The following is a 20,400-nucleotide window of genomic DNA, read 5'->3' on the forward strand; positions in this document are numbered from 1 at the left end:
GACCAAAAAGGGTTCTACAAAGGGTTCTCCTATGGGGACAGCCAAAGAACCCTTTTAGATTCTAGATACTGTAGGAGCGATCACCCTGGGGCACACAGATGGAAACAGAACGAATTCACCCCACGCATCTAATTTATATCCAAAACATGTTAAGGAGAGTAGGCCTATTATAACACTGTCCACAAAACATATAATCAACTAGATGAATACACATAACAATATCATCAACTATATTAATACACATAACAATATCATTAACTATATTAATACACATAACAATATCATCAACTATATTAATACACATAACAATATCATCAACTATATGAATACACATAACAATATCATCAACTATATTAATACACATAACAATATCATCAACTATATGAATACACATAACAATATCATCAACTATATGAATACACATAACATTCGTCGTCTTACCTTTTATATGTCTCTCAATAGAAGTAGAGTCTGGAATGATCATTCGGTGGTGGAAAGTTCCTTTAGTTTGTTCTGCTCATTTCCATATCAGGTTCTACGTGTTCTCTCCCCCACTCCCTGTCTCTTTATAGCTCTTACAATGTGCCTTGGCATACATTCTACAAGTGTCTGGAACTCCAAATGTAGTTCTGATTTAATGTTCCAAACGAAAACAATTTGATTAAACTGGTTAATATGGTTAAAATACATTATGACTGAGTAATGCTGTGATTGTTTTTATTATTTTTTATTGAAATGTTTGACTTTATTTTCCCTATGTCCTTTCAATATAGGAACAATTTGTGAAATGACAGCCTTCTGTAAATATGGACAAAAGTCTATGGATTAATTTGATGGTATGTGTCTTGCAACATTATGTAAAATGACAGGTTGAGAAACACTGCATCTTCCTAGGTGCATATGTGAGAAGGAACGCAAACTGTCTCCCTATGTGTGCCATCCCTAAACATCAAGTGTTTGTGGTTCATTAAAATGTTTATTGTCAAGGTAAAAAAATTAATATAAATAAAATATTTAAAAAAGTGTCTGGAACTCTATTGGAGGGATGTGACATCATTCTTCCACAACAAATTCCATAATTTAGTGTTTTGTTGATGGTTGTCTTCAATTGGGTTGAGACCTGGTGACTGAGACGGCCATGGCATATTGTGAAACATCAGCAAGTTCAGCAGTTTTCATCACTGAAGCTCCTGCCAAACATGCCCCTACAATCACCAATCGATAAGCTCTTCCCGAGCAGGGTCGCAGTCTCTCTTCGTTGCAGCTCCTCTCTCCCCAGGGGTAGCAGTACCTCTCTCCCCAGGGGTAACAGCTCCTCTCTCCCCAGGGGTAGCAGCTCCTCTCTCCCCAGGGGTATCAGCTCCTCTCTCCCCAGGGGTAACAGGTCCTCTCTCCCCAAGGTTGAAGCTCCTCTCTCCCCAGGGGTAACAGCTCCTCTCTCCCCAGGGGTAACAGCTCCTCTCTCCCCAGGGGTATCAGCTCATCTCTCCCCAGGGGTAACAGCTCCTCTCTCCCCAGGGGTAACAGGTCCTCTCTCCCCAAGGTTGAAGCTCCTCTCTCCCCAGGGGTAACAGCTCCTCTCTCCCCAGGGGTAGCAGCTCCTCTCTCCCCAGGGGTAGCAGCTCATCTCTCCCCAGGGGTAACAGCTCCTCTCTCCCCAGGGGTAGCAGCTCCTCTCTCCCCAGGGGTAGCAGCTCCTCTCTCCCCAGGGGTAACAGGTCCTCTCTCCCCAAGGTTGAAGCTCCTCTCTCCCCAGGGGTAACAGCTCCTCTCTCCCCAGGGGTAACAGCTCCTCTCTCCCCAGGGGTAACAGCTCCTCTCTCCCCAGGGGTAGCAGCTCCTCTCTCCCCAGGGGTAACAGCTCCTCTCTCCCCAGGGGTAGCAGCTCCTCTCACCCCAGGGGTAGCAGCTCCTCTCTCCCCAGGGGTATCAGCTCATCTCTCCCCAGGGGTAACAGCTCCTCTCTCCCCAGGGGTAACAGGTCCTCTCTCCCCAAGGTTGAAGCTCCTCTCTCCCCAGGGGTAACAGCTCCTCTCTCCCCAGGGGTAGCAGCTCCTCTCTCCCCAGGGGTAGCAGCTCCTCTCTCCCCAGGGATAGCAGCTCCTCTCTCCCCAGTGGTAGCAGCTCCTCTCTCCCCAGGGGTAGCAGCTCCTCTCTCCCCAGGGGTAACAGCTCCTCTCTCCCCATGGGTAGCAGCTACTCTCTCCCCTAGGATTTGAAGACATCGGTGGCTTAGCCCATAGCCAGTAGGAGGGTCCGGGAAGGAATTTCAACAGCTAAATCCATGAATACATCACCAGTGTATTGCCAAAAACCACTCAAGAACTTCAAATATAGACTCTGACCTGTCCAATGAGCCAAACTGATTAAATAATCCCACAGTACCTAAACACTCTCTCTCTCTCTCTCTCTCTCTCTCTCTCTCTCTCTCTCTCTCTCTCTCTCTCTCTCTCTCTCTCTCTCTCTCTCTCTCTCTCTCTCTCTCTCTCTCTGCAGTAATTAGAACCCCTATATCAGCTTTTAGTGATAGTCTACTGTGTGTTCTCCCCTCCTCTGTCTCTCTCCATCACTTTCTCTGTGTCGTCTATTGAAGTCTTTCATCTTGTCTACTGTCTCTCTCCATCATATCCTATTCTTCTGTTGCTGTCTCTGTGTCTTGTCTGGTGTCTCTCTCCATCATATCCTATTCTTCTGTTGCTGTCTCTCTGTCTTGTCTGGTGTTTCTCTTTAGTTTTGCAATCCAAATTTGGAGCCATTGGAATTTTAACATGTTGTCCCATGTACATGGTGTAATTTACTGATGGTCCCTAATTAACCCCATAGGGATATCCAAAGTCAACCCAAATTTACCACTGGCATTACGATTGGGTCGGGTGCAGTTGCATTCTGAATTGATTATTACTTGGTGTGGGCATGTGGGCAACCTTCATTTACGTTGTGATGCAGTCACAACCACAAGTCTCACTAAACTCAGTTTTGGACAAGACTGACTTTATGACCAAAATTATCCAACATTTTTCCGCGGAATTGTGCCATGTTTATTCTGGTGATAACTGGACCACTGGCTGTCTCATGGAGTGTGTGAGGGTGAGTGTCATGGTCGGGATGGCCTGAACTCAGAGCCAGATGGCAGTAACTTCACTTACTGCTGTTTCCTTGGTTTTTACTGGGATTTTGTAGTCACATCAAATTTGACCCTCCATTTTCTCTGAAACTGAAGATAATTGAACCAGGACACTTTGTCACAAGATATAACAGATACTAGAAGCCTGATTTAGGTCTGAACTCATCTTTGACCAAATGTGTAGCAGCAGTTTTCAATTGTACGGCAGAATAGCTGTGCACATAATCCTAATACCTCTTCATGGACTACATTTGAACACTTAAACATTGTCTTCTTTTAGGGCGGGACCTGGTATGGTGTGGTCAAATTGCCTAGTGGTTAGAACGTTGGGCCAGTAACTGAAAGGTTGCTGGTTCGAATATCCGAGCAGTCAATGTGAAAATCTGTTGATGTGCCCTTAAGCAAGGCACTTAACACTAACTTGCTTTATGGGTGCTGTACCTTACCCTGTAACACAACACATTTCACTGCACCTATCCGGTGTATCTGACAATAAAAACATATATATTTTTTGCAATTCCAACAGTTAATTTAACAATGCTGGTTGTAACTATGCTCCTGAGTGGCGCAGTGGTCTAAGGCACTGCATCGCAGTGGTAACTGTGCCACTAGAGATCCTGGTTCGAATCCAGGCTCTGTCGCAGCCGGCCGCGACCAGGAGACTCATGGGCGGCGCACAATTGGCCCAGCGTCGTCCAGGGTAGGGGAGGGAATGGCCGGCAGGGATGTAGCTCAGTTGATAGAGCATGGCGTTTGCAACGCCAGGGTTGCGGGTTTGAATCCCACGGGGGGCCAGTATAAAAAAAAAGATGTATTTACTAACTTTAAGTCGCTCTGGATAAGAGCGTCTGCTAAATGACTAAAATGTAAATAACTCTTGTTGACGTTGATCCAAGGACACCTTCACTTGCATTACCCTCTTACTACAGAAAAATATTCTCATGAAATCATGTGACTTATAGTTAGAGAGAACGATTCCTGTAAACGCACGCTGCTACAAGCATTAAACAAGGTATGGACAAACCAGAAATGTGACATTTCTGTTTGATAGTAACCCTGAATGATGAATGTGTGATCTATCTTGTCATCTTTTTGGCCAACCACATTGGAACATTCTAATCTTTAAGGACATGAAGTATGGAGTCATTGTTTTCAGGAAGGTGTCTCCATGGCGATAGGAGGGACAGGAGGCAGACTAAGGGCAAGGGCAGCCGCCTGAACTACTGCCCTACAAAGGCAAAGAGCAGTCTACGCAAATGTCCGTGCATATCAACCATAACCACTGATCTGACCTATGACCCCTAAAATGCTGATACTGAACTCTGCCTTTGTATGACCTTAAACAAGTATATGGGTAATGCAACGGCAAAGTGCAGCATCAAGAAATCTAAATATGTTGATCCAACTTTCTTGTTGTTTATCTGTTTGATGGAAACTGTTTGATAGTTGTTACTACCTTCCAACTGTATTTAATGGTGTTATGTAGTCGTGTTTTCATGTTTTCAATGTTGTATTATAGTAGGCCTAAGGTTATTTCATCATGGAGAATGTTTATACTTAAGAAATATTTGACATTGTATGACTATCATTATAATGCTGTTTTACCATTATTTACTCTCTCTCTCTGACACACACACTCTCACAGACACACACACACACACACATACCCCCCCCCCCCCACACACACACACACACACACACACACACACACTCACTGTGCAGTAATTAGAATCTATAGAGCAGCTTTAAGTGATACAATCTACTGTGTGGTCTCCCCTCCTCTGCCTCTCTCCATTACTTTCTCTGTCTTCTGTTGCTGTCTCTCTTGTCTGCCCTCTTCTGTTGCTGTCTCTCTTGTCTCCCCTCTTCTGTTGCTGTCTCTCTTGTCTGCCCTCTTCTGTTGCTGTCTCTCTTGTCTGCCCTCTTCTGTTGCTGTCTCTCTTGGCTGCCTTCTTCTGTTGCTGTCTCTCTTGTCTCCCCTCTTCTGTTGCTGTCTCTCTTGTATGTCCTCTTCTGTTGCTGTCTCTCTTGTCTGCCCTTCTTCTGTTGCTGTCTCTCTTGTCTGCCCTCTTCTGTTGCTGTCTCTCTTGTCTCCCGTCTTCTGTTGCTGTCTCTCTTGTCTGCCCTCTTCTGTTGCTGTCTCTAATGTCTCCCCTCTTCTGTTGCTGTCTCTCTTGTCTCCCCTTCTTCTGTTGCTGTCTCTCTTGTCTCCCCTTCTTCTGTTGCTGTCTCTCTTGTCTGCCCTCTTCTGTTGCTGTCTCTCTTGTCTCCCCCCTTCTGTTGCTGTCTCTCTTGTCTCCCCTCTTCTGTTGCTGTCTCTCTTGTCTCCCCCCTTCTGTTGCTGTCTCTCCATCATATCCTATTCTTCTGTTGCTGTCTCTGTGTCTTGTCTGGTGTCTCTCTCCATCATATCCTATTCTTCTGTTGCTGTCTCTGTGTCTTGTCTGGTGTCTCTCCATCATATCCTATTATTCTGTTGCTGTCTCTGTGTCTTGTCTGGTGTCTCTCTCCATCATATCCTATTCTTCTGTTGCTGTCTCTGTGTCTTGTCTGGTGTCTCTCTCCATCATATCCTATTCTTCTGTTGCTGTCTCTGTGTCTTGTCTGGTGTCTCTCCATCATATCCTATTCTTCTGTTGCTGTCTCTATGTCTTGTCTGGTGTCTCTCTCCATCAACATAAATATTGGTGACGGTTAGGCCTACTCCAATACAACATTGAAGACATGAAAACACGACTACATAACACCATTAAATACAGTTGGAATATAGTTACAACACTCAAACTGTTTCCATCAAACAGAAAAACAACAAGAAAGCTGGATAAACACATTTAGATTTCTACATACTGCACTTTGCTTCTGCATTACCCATATAGCTGTTTAAGGTCATACAAACGCAGAGTGCAGTATCAGCATTTAAGGGGTCATAGGTCAGATCAGTGGTCATGGTTGATATGATTGGACAAAAAACCCAACTGTAAAGCCATTTTTCTCAGATTCACTGTTTGCGTAGACTGCTCTTTGCCTTTGTAGGGCAGTAGTTCAGGTGGCTTCCCTTGCCCTTAGTCTGCCTCCTGTCCCTCCTATCGCCATGGAGACACCTTCCTGAAAACAATGACTCCATACTTTGCTGAAACCTGTTCTGCCAGTTCATGTCCTTAAAGATGAATGTTGGAATGTTCCAATGTGGTTACCCAAAAAGATGCCAAGATAGATCACACATCCATAACTTGTTTCCTGCTTGTAGCAGGCCGCGTTCACAGGAATCCTTTTCTCTAACTATAAGTCATATGATTTCATGAGAATATATTTCTGGATGGAGAGTGTAATGCAAGTCAAGGTGTCCTTGGATGAATGTCAACAAGATTTATAACCAGCATTGTTAAATTAACTGTTGTAATAAATAAATACAATATTTGTAAATGTATTGTCACAGACACCGGATAGATGCAGTGAAATGTGTTGTTTTACAGGGTCATAGTAGTACGGCGCCCCCTGGAGCAAATCAGGTGTAATCAGTTCAACCATTTATCTGGAACGTGATCATCTCAACACATACAAACCCCCATGATGCTCTGCAGCACAACCCCAATATACAACAAATACATAGATAAGTAAATGGACACTAAACAAAACTCATAGAGGAATTTAAATGTTCATTTCTAGAAAGTAGGGCCATAGGATAGGGTCAGAAAGGTCAGTATGTTTGATAACTGGTTCCAGAGGTGACATAACAAGCATAAGGTCCATTATAACACAGTGAAGTAGAGGTGGGAGCTAAAAGCAGACATGGACAGTGAGACGGTGTGAGGAGGTCAGGGGTGAAACACTAGATCAGGACAGGTAGAAATGTCAGGGCTGGAAATAGACACAGAGACACATTCTGATCATGGCTCAGACCTGACCTGAGACACCCAAACAGAAGATGCCATTGCAAAGTCCTGTCCAGTAGGCTATATGTGTGTGTCCAGCATGTGTGTGTGTGTCAAGTGTGAGTGTGTGTGTGTGTCCAGTGTGTGTGTGTATGTCCAGTGTGTGTGTGTGTTCAGTGTGTGTGTGTGTCTAGTGTGTGTATGTGTGTTCAGTGTGTGTGTGTGTCTCCAGTGTGTGTGTGTGTGTGTCCAGTGTGTGTGTGTGTGTGTGTGTCCAGTGTGTGTGTGTGTGTTCAGTGTGTGTGTGTGTCTAGTGTGTGTATGTGTGTTCAGTGTGTGTGTGTGTGTCCAGTGTGTGTGTTCAGTGTGTGTGTGTGTGTCCAGTGTGTGTGTGCAGTGTGTGTGTGTCCAGTGTGTGTCCAGTGTGTGTGTGCATTGTGTGTGTCTAGTGTGAGTGTGTCCAGTGTGTGTGTGTGTGTCCAGTGTGTGTGTGTCTAGTGTGTGTGTGTGTGTCAAGTGTGAGTGTGTCCAGTGTGTGTGTTTGTCCAGTGTGTGTGTGTGTCCGGTGTGTGTGTGTGTGTGTTTCCTGTGTGTGTGTCAGTGTTACCATGGTTATTATTTACAGGGACACTGAGGAGTCAACATAACAAACCCTAAACCCTGGATAGAGGGGCTCAGTGAATGTGGAGTGGAATGTGTTCAGGTGGGTCAGTGTGTCAGAGGAGACTCTGTAGAAGGACAGAGTGCCGGCTGGCCAGTCCAGATAAACTCCTACTCTGTGGGAGCTGGAGGAGGGGACGTCTATGGTAGTGAACTTCTTATTGTGACAGGCAGAGTAACTGTTGTCAGAGAAGAACAGACTCCAGGACTTGTCATTCCATCCAATCCCACAGTCATTACCCCATCCTCTCCTGCTGATTCCTTTATATGCCACTCCTATACCAGCCATGTTCCCACTCCACTCTACCTCCCAGTAACAGCGCCCAGTCAGACCCTCTCTACACAGCACCTGGTACCAGTCCTCAAATCTCTCTGGGTGATCAGGATACGGCTGGTTCTCAATCCTACATGTCACCTTTCTGTTCTCCTCAGACAGAGAGAGGAATCTGTTTACTGTGTTTAGGTCCAGTGTGAGATCACAGACATCTGATGGATGAAACCAGACACAATATTAGAAATCATCATCATTCACATTAGAATGTTAACTCACTTTTCACTAATTCATTTAATGTAGATGTTTCTAGGTATCAAAAGGAGAAGTTAAGGTAACTTGAGACTTGTTGAATGATCATATGTTATACTGTATGGTAATATAAAACACACTTATTCCCATTAATTACACACACAAACACACACACACACACACACACACATATACACACACATACACCCTGAACACACACACACACACACACCTTCATGCATGCATGCATGAACACACACACACATTTCTAAAGTAACACAAACACGCCACACACACACACACACACTGAACACACACACACAAACACACACATCCTGAACACACACACACCCACACCTGTATGCATGCAAGCATGAAAACACACACACACACACACACACACACACACACACACACACACACAGACACACACATTGTCAAAGCAACTCTTTGTAAACTTTGGTGTCCCTGATTGTGCTTCTGTAGAACTACAGCTGATATTTAATATGACCAAGTAAGTAATGATGGTGGTCTTTGACTTTGACTTCACTTGAATTAAGACTTATTCTTAGTCATAATCTTCACAGCAGTCAACACTCACATTTTCTAAGTCCAGGTTTCATTCTGTTCTCTCCACCATGTTCCACACTGTAGCGGTAAGCAGAAGAACAGACAGTCATTGAGGGATACACCTGAACTCACACACACACACACACACACACACACACACACACACACACACACACACACACACACACACACACACACACACACACACACACACACACACACACACACACACACACACGTTCAGCATATAACTTAGTCCAAGTGGTGGTCAGAATGTTTGTCTTAACTAGCCTGATAACTCCAACATGTCTGATATGAACATTGACATAAACCCTCTACATACTTGAGTTTCTCCAGTCTGCAGTGTGGATCCTCCAGTCCAGCAGAGAGCAGTCTGACTCCTGAGTCTCCTGGGTGATTGTAGCTCAGGTCCAGCTCTCTCAGGTGTGAGGGGTTTGACTTCAGAGCTGAGACCAGAGAAGCACAGCCTTCCTCTGTGACTAGACAGCCTGACAGCCTGCAAAGAGTCAAATCATATTAAAACCACACTGCAATTCGTTGGTGGTCAAAATAGTGGCAGTATATTTTTTCAAAATGTTCAGATACATCAGTGTCCTGAAATCTGCCATATCTATTCATAAATTAATGTATCATTATTAGAAATTATCAAAGTATTGCTTGTAGATAGAAACATGTATAGTACAAATATTTGAGTAGACTGACAAGAGAAGTTTAAAAAGCAGTATCAGTCAAAAGACAGACGGTGAGGTATCAGATTTAGATTGTATTGAGTATACAGTCCACACCATATCTATTTTCACAGTGAAGATAACATTTTAAATGTGGCTCTGTACTCCAGCATTTTGGATTTCAGATCAAATGTTTCATATGACGTGACAGTATATAATGTCACCTTTTATTTGAGGGTATTTTCATACATATCTGTTTCACCGTTTAGAAATGAAAGCCCTTTATGTATCTAGTCCCCCACTTTTGAAGAAGTCATAAGTATTTTGTTAAATTCACTCATAGTGTATTAAAGTAGTCAAAAGTTGAGTATTTGGTCCCAAACTCATTGGTTGCATTTGCAGTTTGTTTTGGTTGTGTTTTGGGTTATGTTTTGCCCGATAGTAACTGAATGGTGGATGATGACTGGAGTAATTTTCTGTCTAAGTGAGTAGATAACATGTTTCTAAACACTATTAAATGAATCCTGATGATGACATGAAGAAAAATCATGAATGAATCATGAATAATAATGAGTGAGAAAGTTACAGAGGCTACAACAAAACATGCTAACCTCTCACCATTACCAATAACAGAGGGGGTATGATCCTTGTTCCTCTGTAACTTTCTCATTGATCATCATTCACCATTCATTCATGATTATTCATAATCATGGTAGCATCCACATGAATGTAGAAGTGTTCAGAAACATTTTCTATTCTTACTGACAATACAAGTGAAGTGACTATAAAATGACAGGACATTTTTCTCCATTCAGTTTCTATTGGGGAAAACATCATCAAAAACACAACCAAGACAAACTGCAAATGTATTCAACAAGTTTGTAGAATCACAAGCTTGATGTAATCTCTGTGGGTAAGGAATATGGGACCAAACACTAAACTTCTGACTAAATGAATTTGTCCAAATAATTACGACTTCTTCAAATGGGAGAACTAGAAACATAAAGTGCTTTCGTATCTAAACGGTAAAACAGATATGTATGAAAATATCCTCAAATAAAAGGTGACATTCTGTACTGTCGCCTAATATGAAACTTTCTATCTCAAATCCAAAATGCTGGAGCATAGCACCAAATGTAAAACTGTAAGCTTCACTGTCCAAACACATATGGTGTGGACTATGTGTGCCTGGTAAACACATGTGGATCTGGTGAACAGTTATCACTTGTTGACCAACTACAGGAATACTGACCTCAGAGTCTCCAGTTTACAGTGGGGATTCCCCAGTCCAGCAGAGAGCAGCTTCACTCCTGAATCCTTCAGGTCATTGTTACTCAGATCCAGCTCTCTCAGGTGTGAGGGGTTTGACTTCAGAGCTGAGACCAGAGAAGCACAGCCTTCCTCTGTGACTAGCCAGCCTGACAGCCTGCAAAGAGTCAAATCATATTAAAACCACACTGCTATTCTTTGGTGGGGAAAATAGTGGCAGTATATTTTTTCAGATACATTTTCAGATATATCAGTGTCCTGAACCCTGCCATATATATTTATTAACAAATGTATTATTATTGGAAATTACAAATGATCAAAGTATTGCTTGTAGAGAGAAAAACCTAAAGTACAAATATTTGAGTAGACTGACCAGAGCAGTTTAAAATGCAGTATCAGTCAAAAGACAGACAGTGAGGTATCAGATTTAGATTGTATTGAGTATACAGTCCACACTATATCGATTTTGACAAAGATAACATTTTAAATGTGGCTCTATACTCCAGCATTTTGGATTTGAGATCAAATGTTTCATATGAGGTGACAGTTTATGATGTCACCTTTTATTTGAGGATATTTTAATACATATCTGTTTCACCGTTTAGAAATGAAAGCACTTTAAGAAGTCATAAGTATTTTGATAAATTCACTCATAGTGTTTTAAAGTAGTCAAAAGTTTAGTATTTGGTCCGATATTCCTTGAACACAATGACTACATCAAGCTTGTGACTCAAACTCGTTGGTTGCATTTGCAGTTTGTTTTGGTTGTGTTTTGGGTTATGTTTTGCCCGATAGTAACTGAATGGTGGATGATGACTGGAGTAATTTTCTGTCTAAGTGAGTAGATAACATGTTTCTAAACACTACTAAATTAATCCTGATGATGACATGATTAATAAAAATCATGAATGAATCATGAAAAATAATGAGTGAGAAAGTTACAGAGGCTACAACAAAACATGCTAACCTCTCACCATTACCAATAACAGAGGGGGTCTGATCCTTGTTCCTCTGTAACTTTCTCATTCATCATTATTCACGATTCATTCATGATTATTCATAGTCATGGTAGCATCCACATGAATGTAGAAGTGTTGAGAAACATCTTCTATTCTTACTGACAATACAAGTGAAGTGACTCCAAAATGACAGGACATTATTCACCATTCAGTTTCTATTGGGAAAAACATAAACCAAAACACAACCAAGACAAACTGCAAATGCAATCAACAAGTTTGTAGAATCACAAGCTTGATGTAATCACTGCAGGCAAAGAATATTGGACCAAACACTAAACTTTTGACTAAATTAATTTGTCTAAATAATTATGACTTTTTCAAATGGGAGAACTAGATACATTAAGGGCTTTCATTTCTAAACGGTAAAATATACATTATATGTATGAAAATCTTTAAATAAAAGGTGACATTCTGTACTGTTGCATAATATGAAACATTGTATCTAAAAACCAAATTTAAAACTGTAAGCTTCACTGTCCAAACACATATGGTGTGGACTATGTGTGCCTGGTAAACACATGTGGATCTGGTGAGCAGTTATCACTTGTTGACCAACTACAGGAATACTGACCTCAGAGTCTCCAGTTTACAGTGGGGATTCCCCAGTCCAGCAGAGAGCAGCTTCACTCCTGAATCCTTCAGGTCATTGTTACTCAGATCCAGCTCTCTCAGGTGTGAGGGGTTTGACTTCAGAGCTGAGACCAGAGAAGCAAAGCCTTCCTCTGTGACTAGACAGCCTGACAACCTGCAAAGAGTCAAATCATATTAAAACCACACTGCTATTCTTTGGTGGTGAAAATAGTGGCAGTGTATTTTTTCAGATACATTTTCAGATATATCAGTGTCCTGAACCCTGCCATATATATTTATTAAAAAATTAATGTATGATTATTGGAAATTACAATTGATCAAAGTATTGCTTGTAGAGAGAAAAACCTAAAGTACAAATATTTGAGTAGACTGACCAGAGCAGTTTAAAACGCAGTATCAGTCAAAAGACAGACAGTGAGGTATCAGATTTCGATTGTATTGAGTATACAGTCCACACTATATCTATTTTGACAGTGAAGCTAACATTTTAAATGTGGCTCTATACTCCAGCATTTTGGATTTGAGATCAAATGTTTCATATGAGGTGACAGTATATAATGTCACCTTTTATTTGAGGATATTTTAATACATATCTGTTTCACCATTTAGAAATGAAAGCACCTTATGTATCTAGTCCCCCACTTTTGAAGAAGTCATAAGTATTTTGATAAATTCACTCATAGTGTTTTAAAGTAGTCAAAAGTTTAGTATTTGGTCCGATATTCCTTGAACACAATGACTACATCAAGCTTGTGACTCAAACTCGTTGGTTGCATTTGCAGTTTGTTTTGGTTGTGTTTTGGGTTATGTTTTGTCCAATAGTAACTGAATGGTGGATGATGACTGGAGTAATTTTCTGTCTAAGTGAGTAGATAACATGTTTCTAAACACTACTAAATTAATCCTGATGATGACATGATTAAGAAAAATCATGAATGAATCATGAATAATAATGAGTGAGAAAGTTACAGAGGCTACAACAAAACATGCTAACCTCTCACCATTACCAATAACAGAGGGGGTCTGATCCTTGTTCCTCTGTAACTTTCTCATTCATCATTATTCACGATTCATTCATGATTATTCATAGTCATGGTAGCATCCACATGAATGTAGAAGTGTTGAGAAACATCTTCTATTCTTACTGACAATACAAGTGAAGTGACTCCAAAATGACAGGACATTATTCACCATTCAGTTTATATTGGGAAAAACATAAACCAAAACACAACCAAGACAAACTGCAAATGCAATCAACAAGTTTGTAGAATCACAAGCTTGATGTAATCACTGCAGGCAAAGAATATTGGACCAAACACTAAACTTTTGACTAAATTAATTTGTCTAAATAATTATGACTTTTTCAAATGGGAGAACTAGATACATTAAGGGCTTTCATTTCTAAACGGTAAAATATACATTATATGTATGAAAATCTTTAAATAAAAGGTGACATTCTGTACTGTTGCATAATATGAAACATTGTATCTAAAAACCAAATTTAAAACTGTAAGCTTCACTGTCCAAACACATATGGTGTGGACTATGTGTGCCTGGTAAACACATGTGGATCTGGTGAGCAGTTATCACTTGTTGACCAACTACAGGAATACTGACCTCAGAGTCTCCAGTTTACAGTGGGGATTCCCCAGTCCAGCAGAGAGCAGCTTCACTCCTGAATCCTTCAGGTCATTGTTACTCAGATCCAGCTCTCTCAGGTGTGAGGGGTTTGACTTCAGAGCTGAGACCAGAGAAGCAAAGCCTTCCTTCTTGACTAGACAGCCTGACAACCTGCAAAGAGTCAAATCATATTAAAACCACACTGCTATTCTTTGGTGGTGAAAATAGTGGCAGTGTATTTTTTCAGATACATTTTCAGATATATCAGTGTCCTGAACCCTGCCATATATATTTATTAAAAAATTAATGTATGATTATTGGAAATTACAATTGATCAAAGTATTGCTTGTAGATAGAAAAACCTAAAGTACAAATATTTGAGTAGACTGACCAGAGCAGTTTAAAACGCAGTATCAGTCAAAAGACAGACAGTGAGGTATCAGATTTCGATTGTATTGAGTATACAGTCCACACCATATCTATTTTGACAGTGAAGCTAACATTTTAAATGTGGCTCTATACTCCAGCATTTTGGATTTGAGATCAAATGTTTCATATGAGGTGACAGTATATAATGTCACCTTTTATTTGAGGATATTTTAATACATATCTGTTTCACCATTTAGAAATGAAAGCACCTTATGTATCTAGTCCCCCACTTTTGAAGAAGTCATAAGTATTTTGATAAATTCACTCATAGTGTTTTAAAGTAGTCAAAAGTTTAGTATTTGGTCCGATATTCCTTGAACACAATGACTACATCAAGCTTGTGACTCAAACTCGTTGGTTGCATTTGCAGTTTGTTTTGGTTGTGTTTTGGGTTATGTTTTGTCCAATAGTAACTGAATGGTGGATGATGACTGGAGTAATTTTCTGTCTAAGTGAGTAGATAACATGTTTCTAAACACTACTAAATTAATCCTGATGATGACATGATTAAGAAAAATCATGAATGAATCATGAATAATAATGAGTGAGAAAGTTACAGAGGCTACAACAAAACATGCTAACCTCTCACCATTACCAATAACAGAGGGGGTATGATCCTTGTTCCTCTGTAACTTTCTCATTCATCATCATTCACGATTCATTCATGATTATTCATAATCATGGTAGCATCCACATGAATGTAGAAGTGTTGAGAAATATATTCTATTCTTACTGACAATACAAGTGAAGTGACTCCAAAATGACAGGACATTATTCACCATTCAGTTTCTATTAGGAAAAATAAAATCTATAACACAACCAAGACAAACTGCAAATGTATTCAACAAGTTTGTAGAATCACAAGCTTGATGTAATCACTGCAGGCAAATAATATTGGACCAAACACTAAACTTTTGACTAAATTTATTTGTCTAAATAATTATGTCTTTTTCAAATGGGAGAACTACATAATAAAGTACTTTCATTTCTAAACGGTAAAATATACAGTATACGTATGAAAATCTTTAAATAAAAGGTGACATTCTGTACTGTTGCATAATATGAAACATTGTATCTAAAAACCAAATTTAAAACTGTAAGCTTCACTGTCCAAACACATATGGTGTGGACTATGTGTGCCTGGTAAACACATGTGGATCTGGTAAGCAGTTATCACTTGTTGACCAACTACAGGAATACTGACCTCAGAGTCTCCAGTTTACAGTGGGGATTCCCCAGTCCAAAAGAGAGCAGTCTGACTCCTGAGGCTCCTGGGTGATTGTAGCTCAGGTCCAGCTCTCTCAGGTGTGAGGGGTTTGACTTCAGAGCTGAGACCAGAGAAGCACAGCCTTTCTCTGTGACTAGACAGCCTGACAGCCTGCAAAGAGTCAAATCATATTACAACCACACTGCTATTCTTTGGTGGTGAAAATAGTGGCAGTATATTTTTTCTACATATTAAGATATATCAGTGTTCTGAAACCTGCCATATCTATTCATAAATGAATGTATCATTATTAGAAATTATCATAATATTGCTTGTAGAGAGAAAAAGGTATAGTACGAATATTTGAGTAGACTGACCAGAGCAGTTTAAAAAGCAGTATCAGTCAAAAGACAGACAGTGAGGTATCAGATTTCGATTGTATTGAGTATACAGTCCACACCATTTCTAGTTTGACAAAGATAACATTTTAAATGTGGCTCTATACTCCAGCATTTTGGATTTGAGATCAAATGTTTCATATGAGGTGACAGTATAAAATGTCACCTTTTATTTTAGGGTATTTTCATACATATCTGTTTCACCATTTAGAAATGAAAGCACTTTATGTATCTAGTCCCCCACTTTTGAAGAAGTCATAAGTATTCTGACCATTTCACTTACAGTGTATTAAAGCAGTCAAAAGTTGAGTATTTGGTTGTAAACTCATTGGTTGCATTTGCAGTTTGTTTTGGTTGTGTTTTGGGTTATGTTTTGCCCGATAGTAACTGAATGGTGGATGATGACTGGAGTAATTTTCTGTCTAAGTGAGTAGATAACATGTTTCTAAACACTACTAAATTAATCCTGATGATGCCATGATTAAGAAAAATCATGAATGAATTATGAATAATAATGAGTGAGAAAGTTACAGAGGCTACAACAAAACATACTAACCTCTCACCATTAACCTCAAATAAAAGGTGACATTATATACTGTCGCCTAATTTGAAACATTATATCTCAAATCCAAAATGCTGGAGCATAGCACCAAATGTAAAACTGTAAGCTTCACTGTCCAAACACATATGGTGTGGACTATGTGTGCCTGGTAAACACATGTGGATCTGGTGAACAGTTATCACTTGTTGACCAACTACAGGAATACTGACCTCAGAGTCTCCAGTTTACAGTGGGGATTCCCCAGTCCAGCAGAGAGCAGCTTCACTCCTGAATCCTTCAGGTCATTGTTACTCAGATCCAGCTCTCTCAGGTGTGAGGGGTTTGACTTCAGAGCTGAGACCAGAGAAGCACAGCCTTCCTCTGTGACTCCACAGCCTGACAGCCTGACAGAGAGATCATCATGATTTCACAAACACACTGTTAATTTAACACCAGTAGTGTAGAAGGACAATGGCAGATGCATTTGGTTTATTCTCATAAACAACACATAGATTAATCTTCCGTCTCCTAGAATTGTATGGTCATATTATTATACTAATGTGAACATCAATGCATTGATTCAATATGTTATTCAATAATACATATTTTTCTCTAAACTGAATATTTCTTCCTGATGATTAGTACTTAAATGTCATTTTATGTACTCACAGAGCAGATCTGGAGGCTTTGACCACTGGCAGCAGCCTCAGAAGACCTTCCTCTGATCTGGAGTATTTCTTCAGGTCAAACACATCCAGCTCCTTTTCTGAAGTCAGCAACACAAAGACCAGAGCTGACCACTGTGCAGGTGACAGTTTGGCTCCTGAGAGACTTCCTTGTCTCAGGTAGCTTTGGATCTCCTCCACTAGAGAATGGTCATTCAGTTCGTTCAGACAGTGGAACAGATTGATGCACCTCTCTGGAGAGGGATTCTCCCTGATCTTCTCCTTGATGTACTTGACTGTTTCTTCATGGCTCTTTGAGCTGCTTCTTGTCTTTGTCAGTAGACCTCGTAAGTGCTTCTGATTGGACTCCAGTGAGAGGCCCAGAAGGAAGCGAAGGAAAAGGTCCAGGTTTCCTGTCTCACTTTGTAAGGCTTTATCCACAGCACTCTTGTAGATGGTAACTTTACACTTCTGTCTGATCCTCACAGAAAAGTTGCTGGACATTGATTGAGGTTTGGCCATTAGATTCTCATTGTTGTTGATGAATGACAGGAACACATATACAGCAGCCAGAAACTCCTGAATGCTCAGATGCACGAAGCAGTACACCTTGTCCTGGTACAGCCCACATTCCTCTTTAAAGAGCTGTGTGCACAATCCTGAGTACACTGTGGCTTCATTGACATCAATGCCAGCCTCTTTCAGGTCTTCTTCAGAGAAAATCAGATTGCCCTTCACAAGCTGTTGAAAAGCCAGTTTTCCCAGTGACAGAATGCTCTCTTTATTCCAGTGTGGACCTGTCTCTTCTTTCCCAAGATACTTATCATTCTTCTGTTTGGTATGAAACTCCACAAGGTGTGAGTACATCTCAGTCAGAGTCTTGGGCATCTCTTCTGTCTTGTCTGTACTCAACATGTGTTCAAGGACTGTTGCAGAAATCCAACAGAAGACCGGAATGTGGCACATGATGTGGAGGCTCCTTGATGTCTTTATGTGTGAGATGATTCTGCTGGCCAGGTCCTCTGAATCACTGAATCTCTTTCTGAAATACTCCTCCTTCTGTGGGTCATTGAACCCTCGTACCTCTGTCACCTGGTCAACACACCCTGAAGGGATCTGATTGGCTGCTGCAGGTCGGGTAGTTATCCAGAAGAGAGCAGAGGGAAGCAGATTTCCCTTGATGAGATTTGTCAGCAGAACATCCACTGATGTTGACTCTGTGATGTCACAACAGATCTTGTTCTTCTGGAAGTCTAGGGGCAGTCGGCACTCATCCAGACCATCAAAGATGAACAGAACTTTGTACTTGTCGTAGTTGGAGATTCTTGACTCTTTGGTTTCCATTGAGAAGTGATTGAGAAGTTCAATCAAAGTGTGTTTTTCCTTTTTCATCAAATTCAGCTCCCGAAAAGGGAATGAAAATACAAATTGGACATCCTGATTTGCTTTTCCTTCAGCCCAGTCCAGAATGAACTTCTGCACAGAGACTGTTTTTCCAATGCCAGCGACTCCCTTTGTCAGCACAGTTCTGATAAGTTTGTCTTGTCCAGTTAAGGGTTTGAAGATGTCGTTACATTTGACTGCAGTCTCTGGTCTTGCTTGTTTCCTGGTTATTCTCTCAATCTGTCTCAGCTCATGTTCATTATTGACCTCTCCTGTTCCACCCTCTGTGATGTAGAGCTCTGTGTAGATCTTATTGAGAAGTGTTGGGTTTCCTTGTTTAGCGATCCCCTCAAATACACATTGCAACTTCTTCTTTAGATTAGATTTGAGTTCACGTTGGCAAATCACAGCAAGCTCATCTGAATGAAGAAATAACACAGAGGATATTAATATTACGTCTGATTTAAAGCCTACAGTATTCTAGGACTGTTATGACATTTTAAATTATAATATTTTTTTCGCTCAACTGACTGTATAAATGTTTTCATAATGCATTACAGACCAGTATTCTCTCTCTCTCTCTCTCTCTCTCTCTCTCTCGCTCTCTCTCTCTCTCTCTCTCTCTCTCTCTCTCTCTCTCTCTCTCCTCTCTCTCTCTCTCTCTCTCTCTCTCTCTCTCTCTCTCTCTCTCTCTCTCTCTCTCTCTCTGTCTCTCCTCTTCTCTCTGTCTAAATAAATCAACACAACACATCCCTGCTGCTACTTGATGAGGTCACTAGGTGTTGTGTTAAGGCTGCTACAATATCATTGAGTTACACAGCTACTTTAGCTGTACTTTAGCTACAGCTTTTAAATGTTCTAAAACAGCATTCAACATGAAGCAGACAGCTCTTACTTTTCTCCAGTGTGTCAGCAAGCTCCTTCTGGTTCATTTTCCTCAGGACGTGCAGTGTGATCTTCAGAGCCCCCTCTCTGGCACTGCTCTCCTGCTTCTCATCTTCAGCATCCACCACTTCCTTATCCTGCTTCTGACTCTCAAAGCCTTCTGGGAGTTCTGGACTAAGAATCCTCTTGAACATCTTCAGCTCGTTCTTCACAAATGTCATAATATTCTCTTCAAGCAACTGAAATAAATCAAGTAAATCAGTTAAGCAAGAGACTAAATGCTTTCTCATTAACACATTAATGAATGATTGACAGATCAACTTTACTTGAGGTAAACAAAAACAAATGTACATAACAGGACTACATACACTGAATATGGAGGCCAGGTCTGTTTGATGACTCTGGGAAGACTGACCACTGAGAATCTCTGACTCTGATCTCTCCTGTTGGTTTCTGTGGACAAAACATGAGATTACACCTCCTCATCCAGGGAGTGCACACACACACACACACACACACACACACACACAGGGAGGGAATGTTGTGTTAGTTTAATATTGATTCAGGACTATGAAAATGGAAAAAAGGATTAGCCTATGGATTATGAAAACAACAAAAATAAATGGGAAAATGGGAGAGGAGAAATGACTATAGCTAGTGTTGTTTAACTCACTGACCATGACCCATGAGTTCTTCTTACCTTTGTTCAGTAGAAAAGTCTCCCTCTCTAAACTGTATAGGTTGAAACATAGACCAGTCACTCTTCATGGACACACAGCTGGGTACAGGGGAGGCTGGTCTCTCCTGCTTGATTGGGCTTCAACACAACAGAGACAAACATTACATCTCTCATCTACTCTGAACTCAGATGGAGAAACAAGAGTTTCATTCCAAAACACTATATATACATTTTCAGAAATGTTCATAAATTAGCTTGTATTGTTTGAAGAAATTA

The 20,400-nt window shown here is 40.7% G+C and overlaps 1 protein-coding gene across 1 annotated transcript; it reads right to left on the minus strand.

Moving 5' to 3' along the window:
- Positions 1-7,573: 7,573 nt before the first annotated feature.
- On the minus strand, positions 7,574-18,983 carry LOC311113934 (NLR family CARD domain-containing protein 3-like; the record flags this gene model as incomplete). The annotated part of the gene is made up of 6 exons (XM_084189208.1): positions 7,574-8,142; positions 8,781-8,827; positions 9,093-9,266; positions 15,571-15,736; positions 16,762-16,916; positions 17,182-18,983. Coding segments are annotated over 6 exons (2,871 nt in total), but the record flags the coding sequence as incomplete, so codon positions are not given.
- Between the last annotated feature and the right edge of the window lie 1,417 nt (positions 18,984-20,400).

This window comes from Coregonus lavaretus, assembly GCF_964263955.1.
Source record: "Coregonus lavaretus genome assembly, contig: HAP1_SCAFFOLD_1026, whole genome shotgun sequence".
NCBI lineage: Eukaryota > Metazoa > Chordata > Actinopteri > Salmoniformes > Salmonidae > Coregonus > Coregonus lavaretus.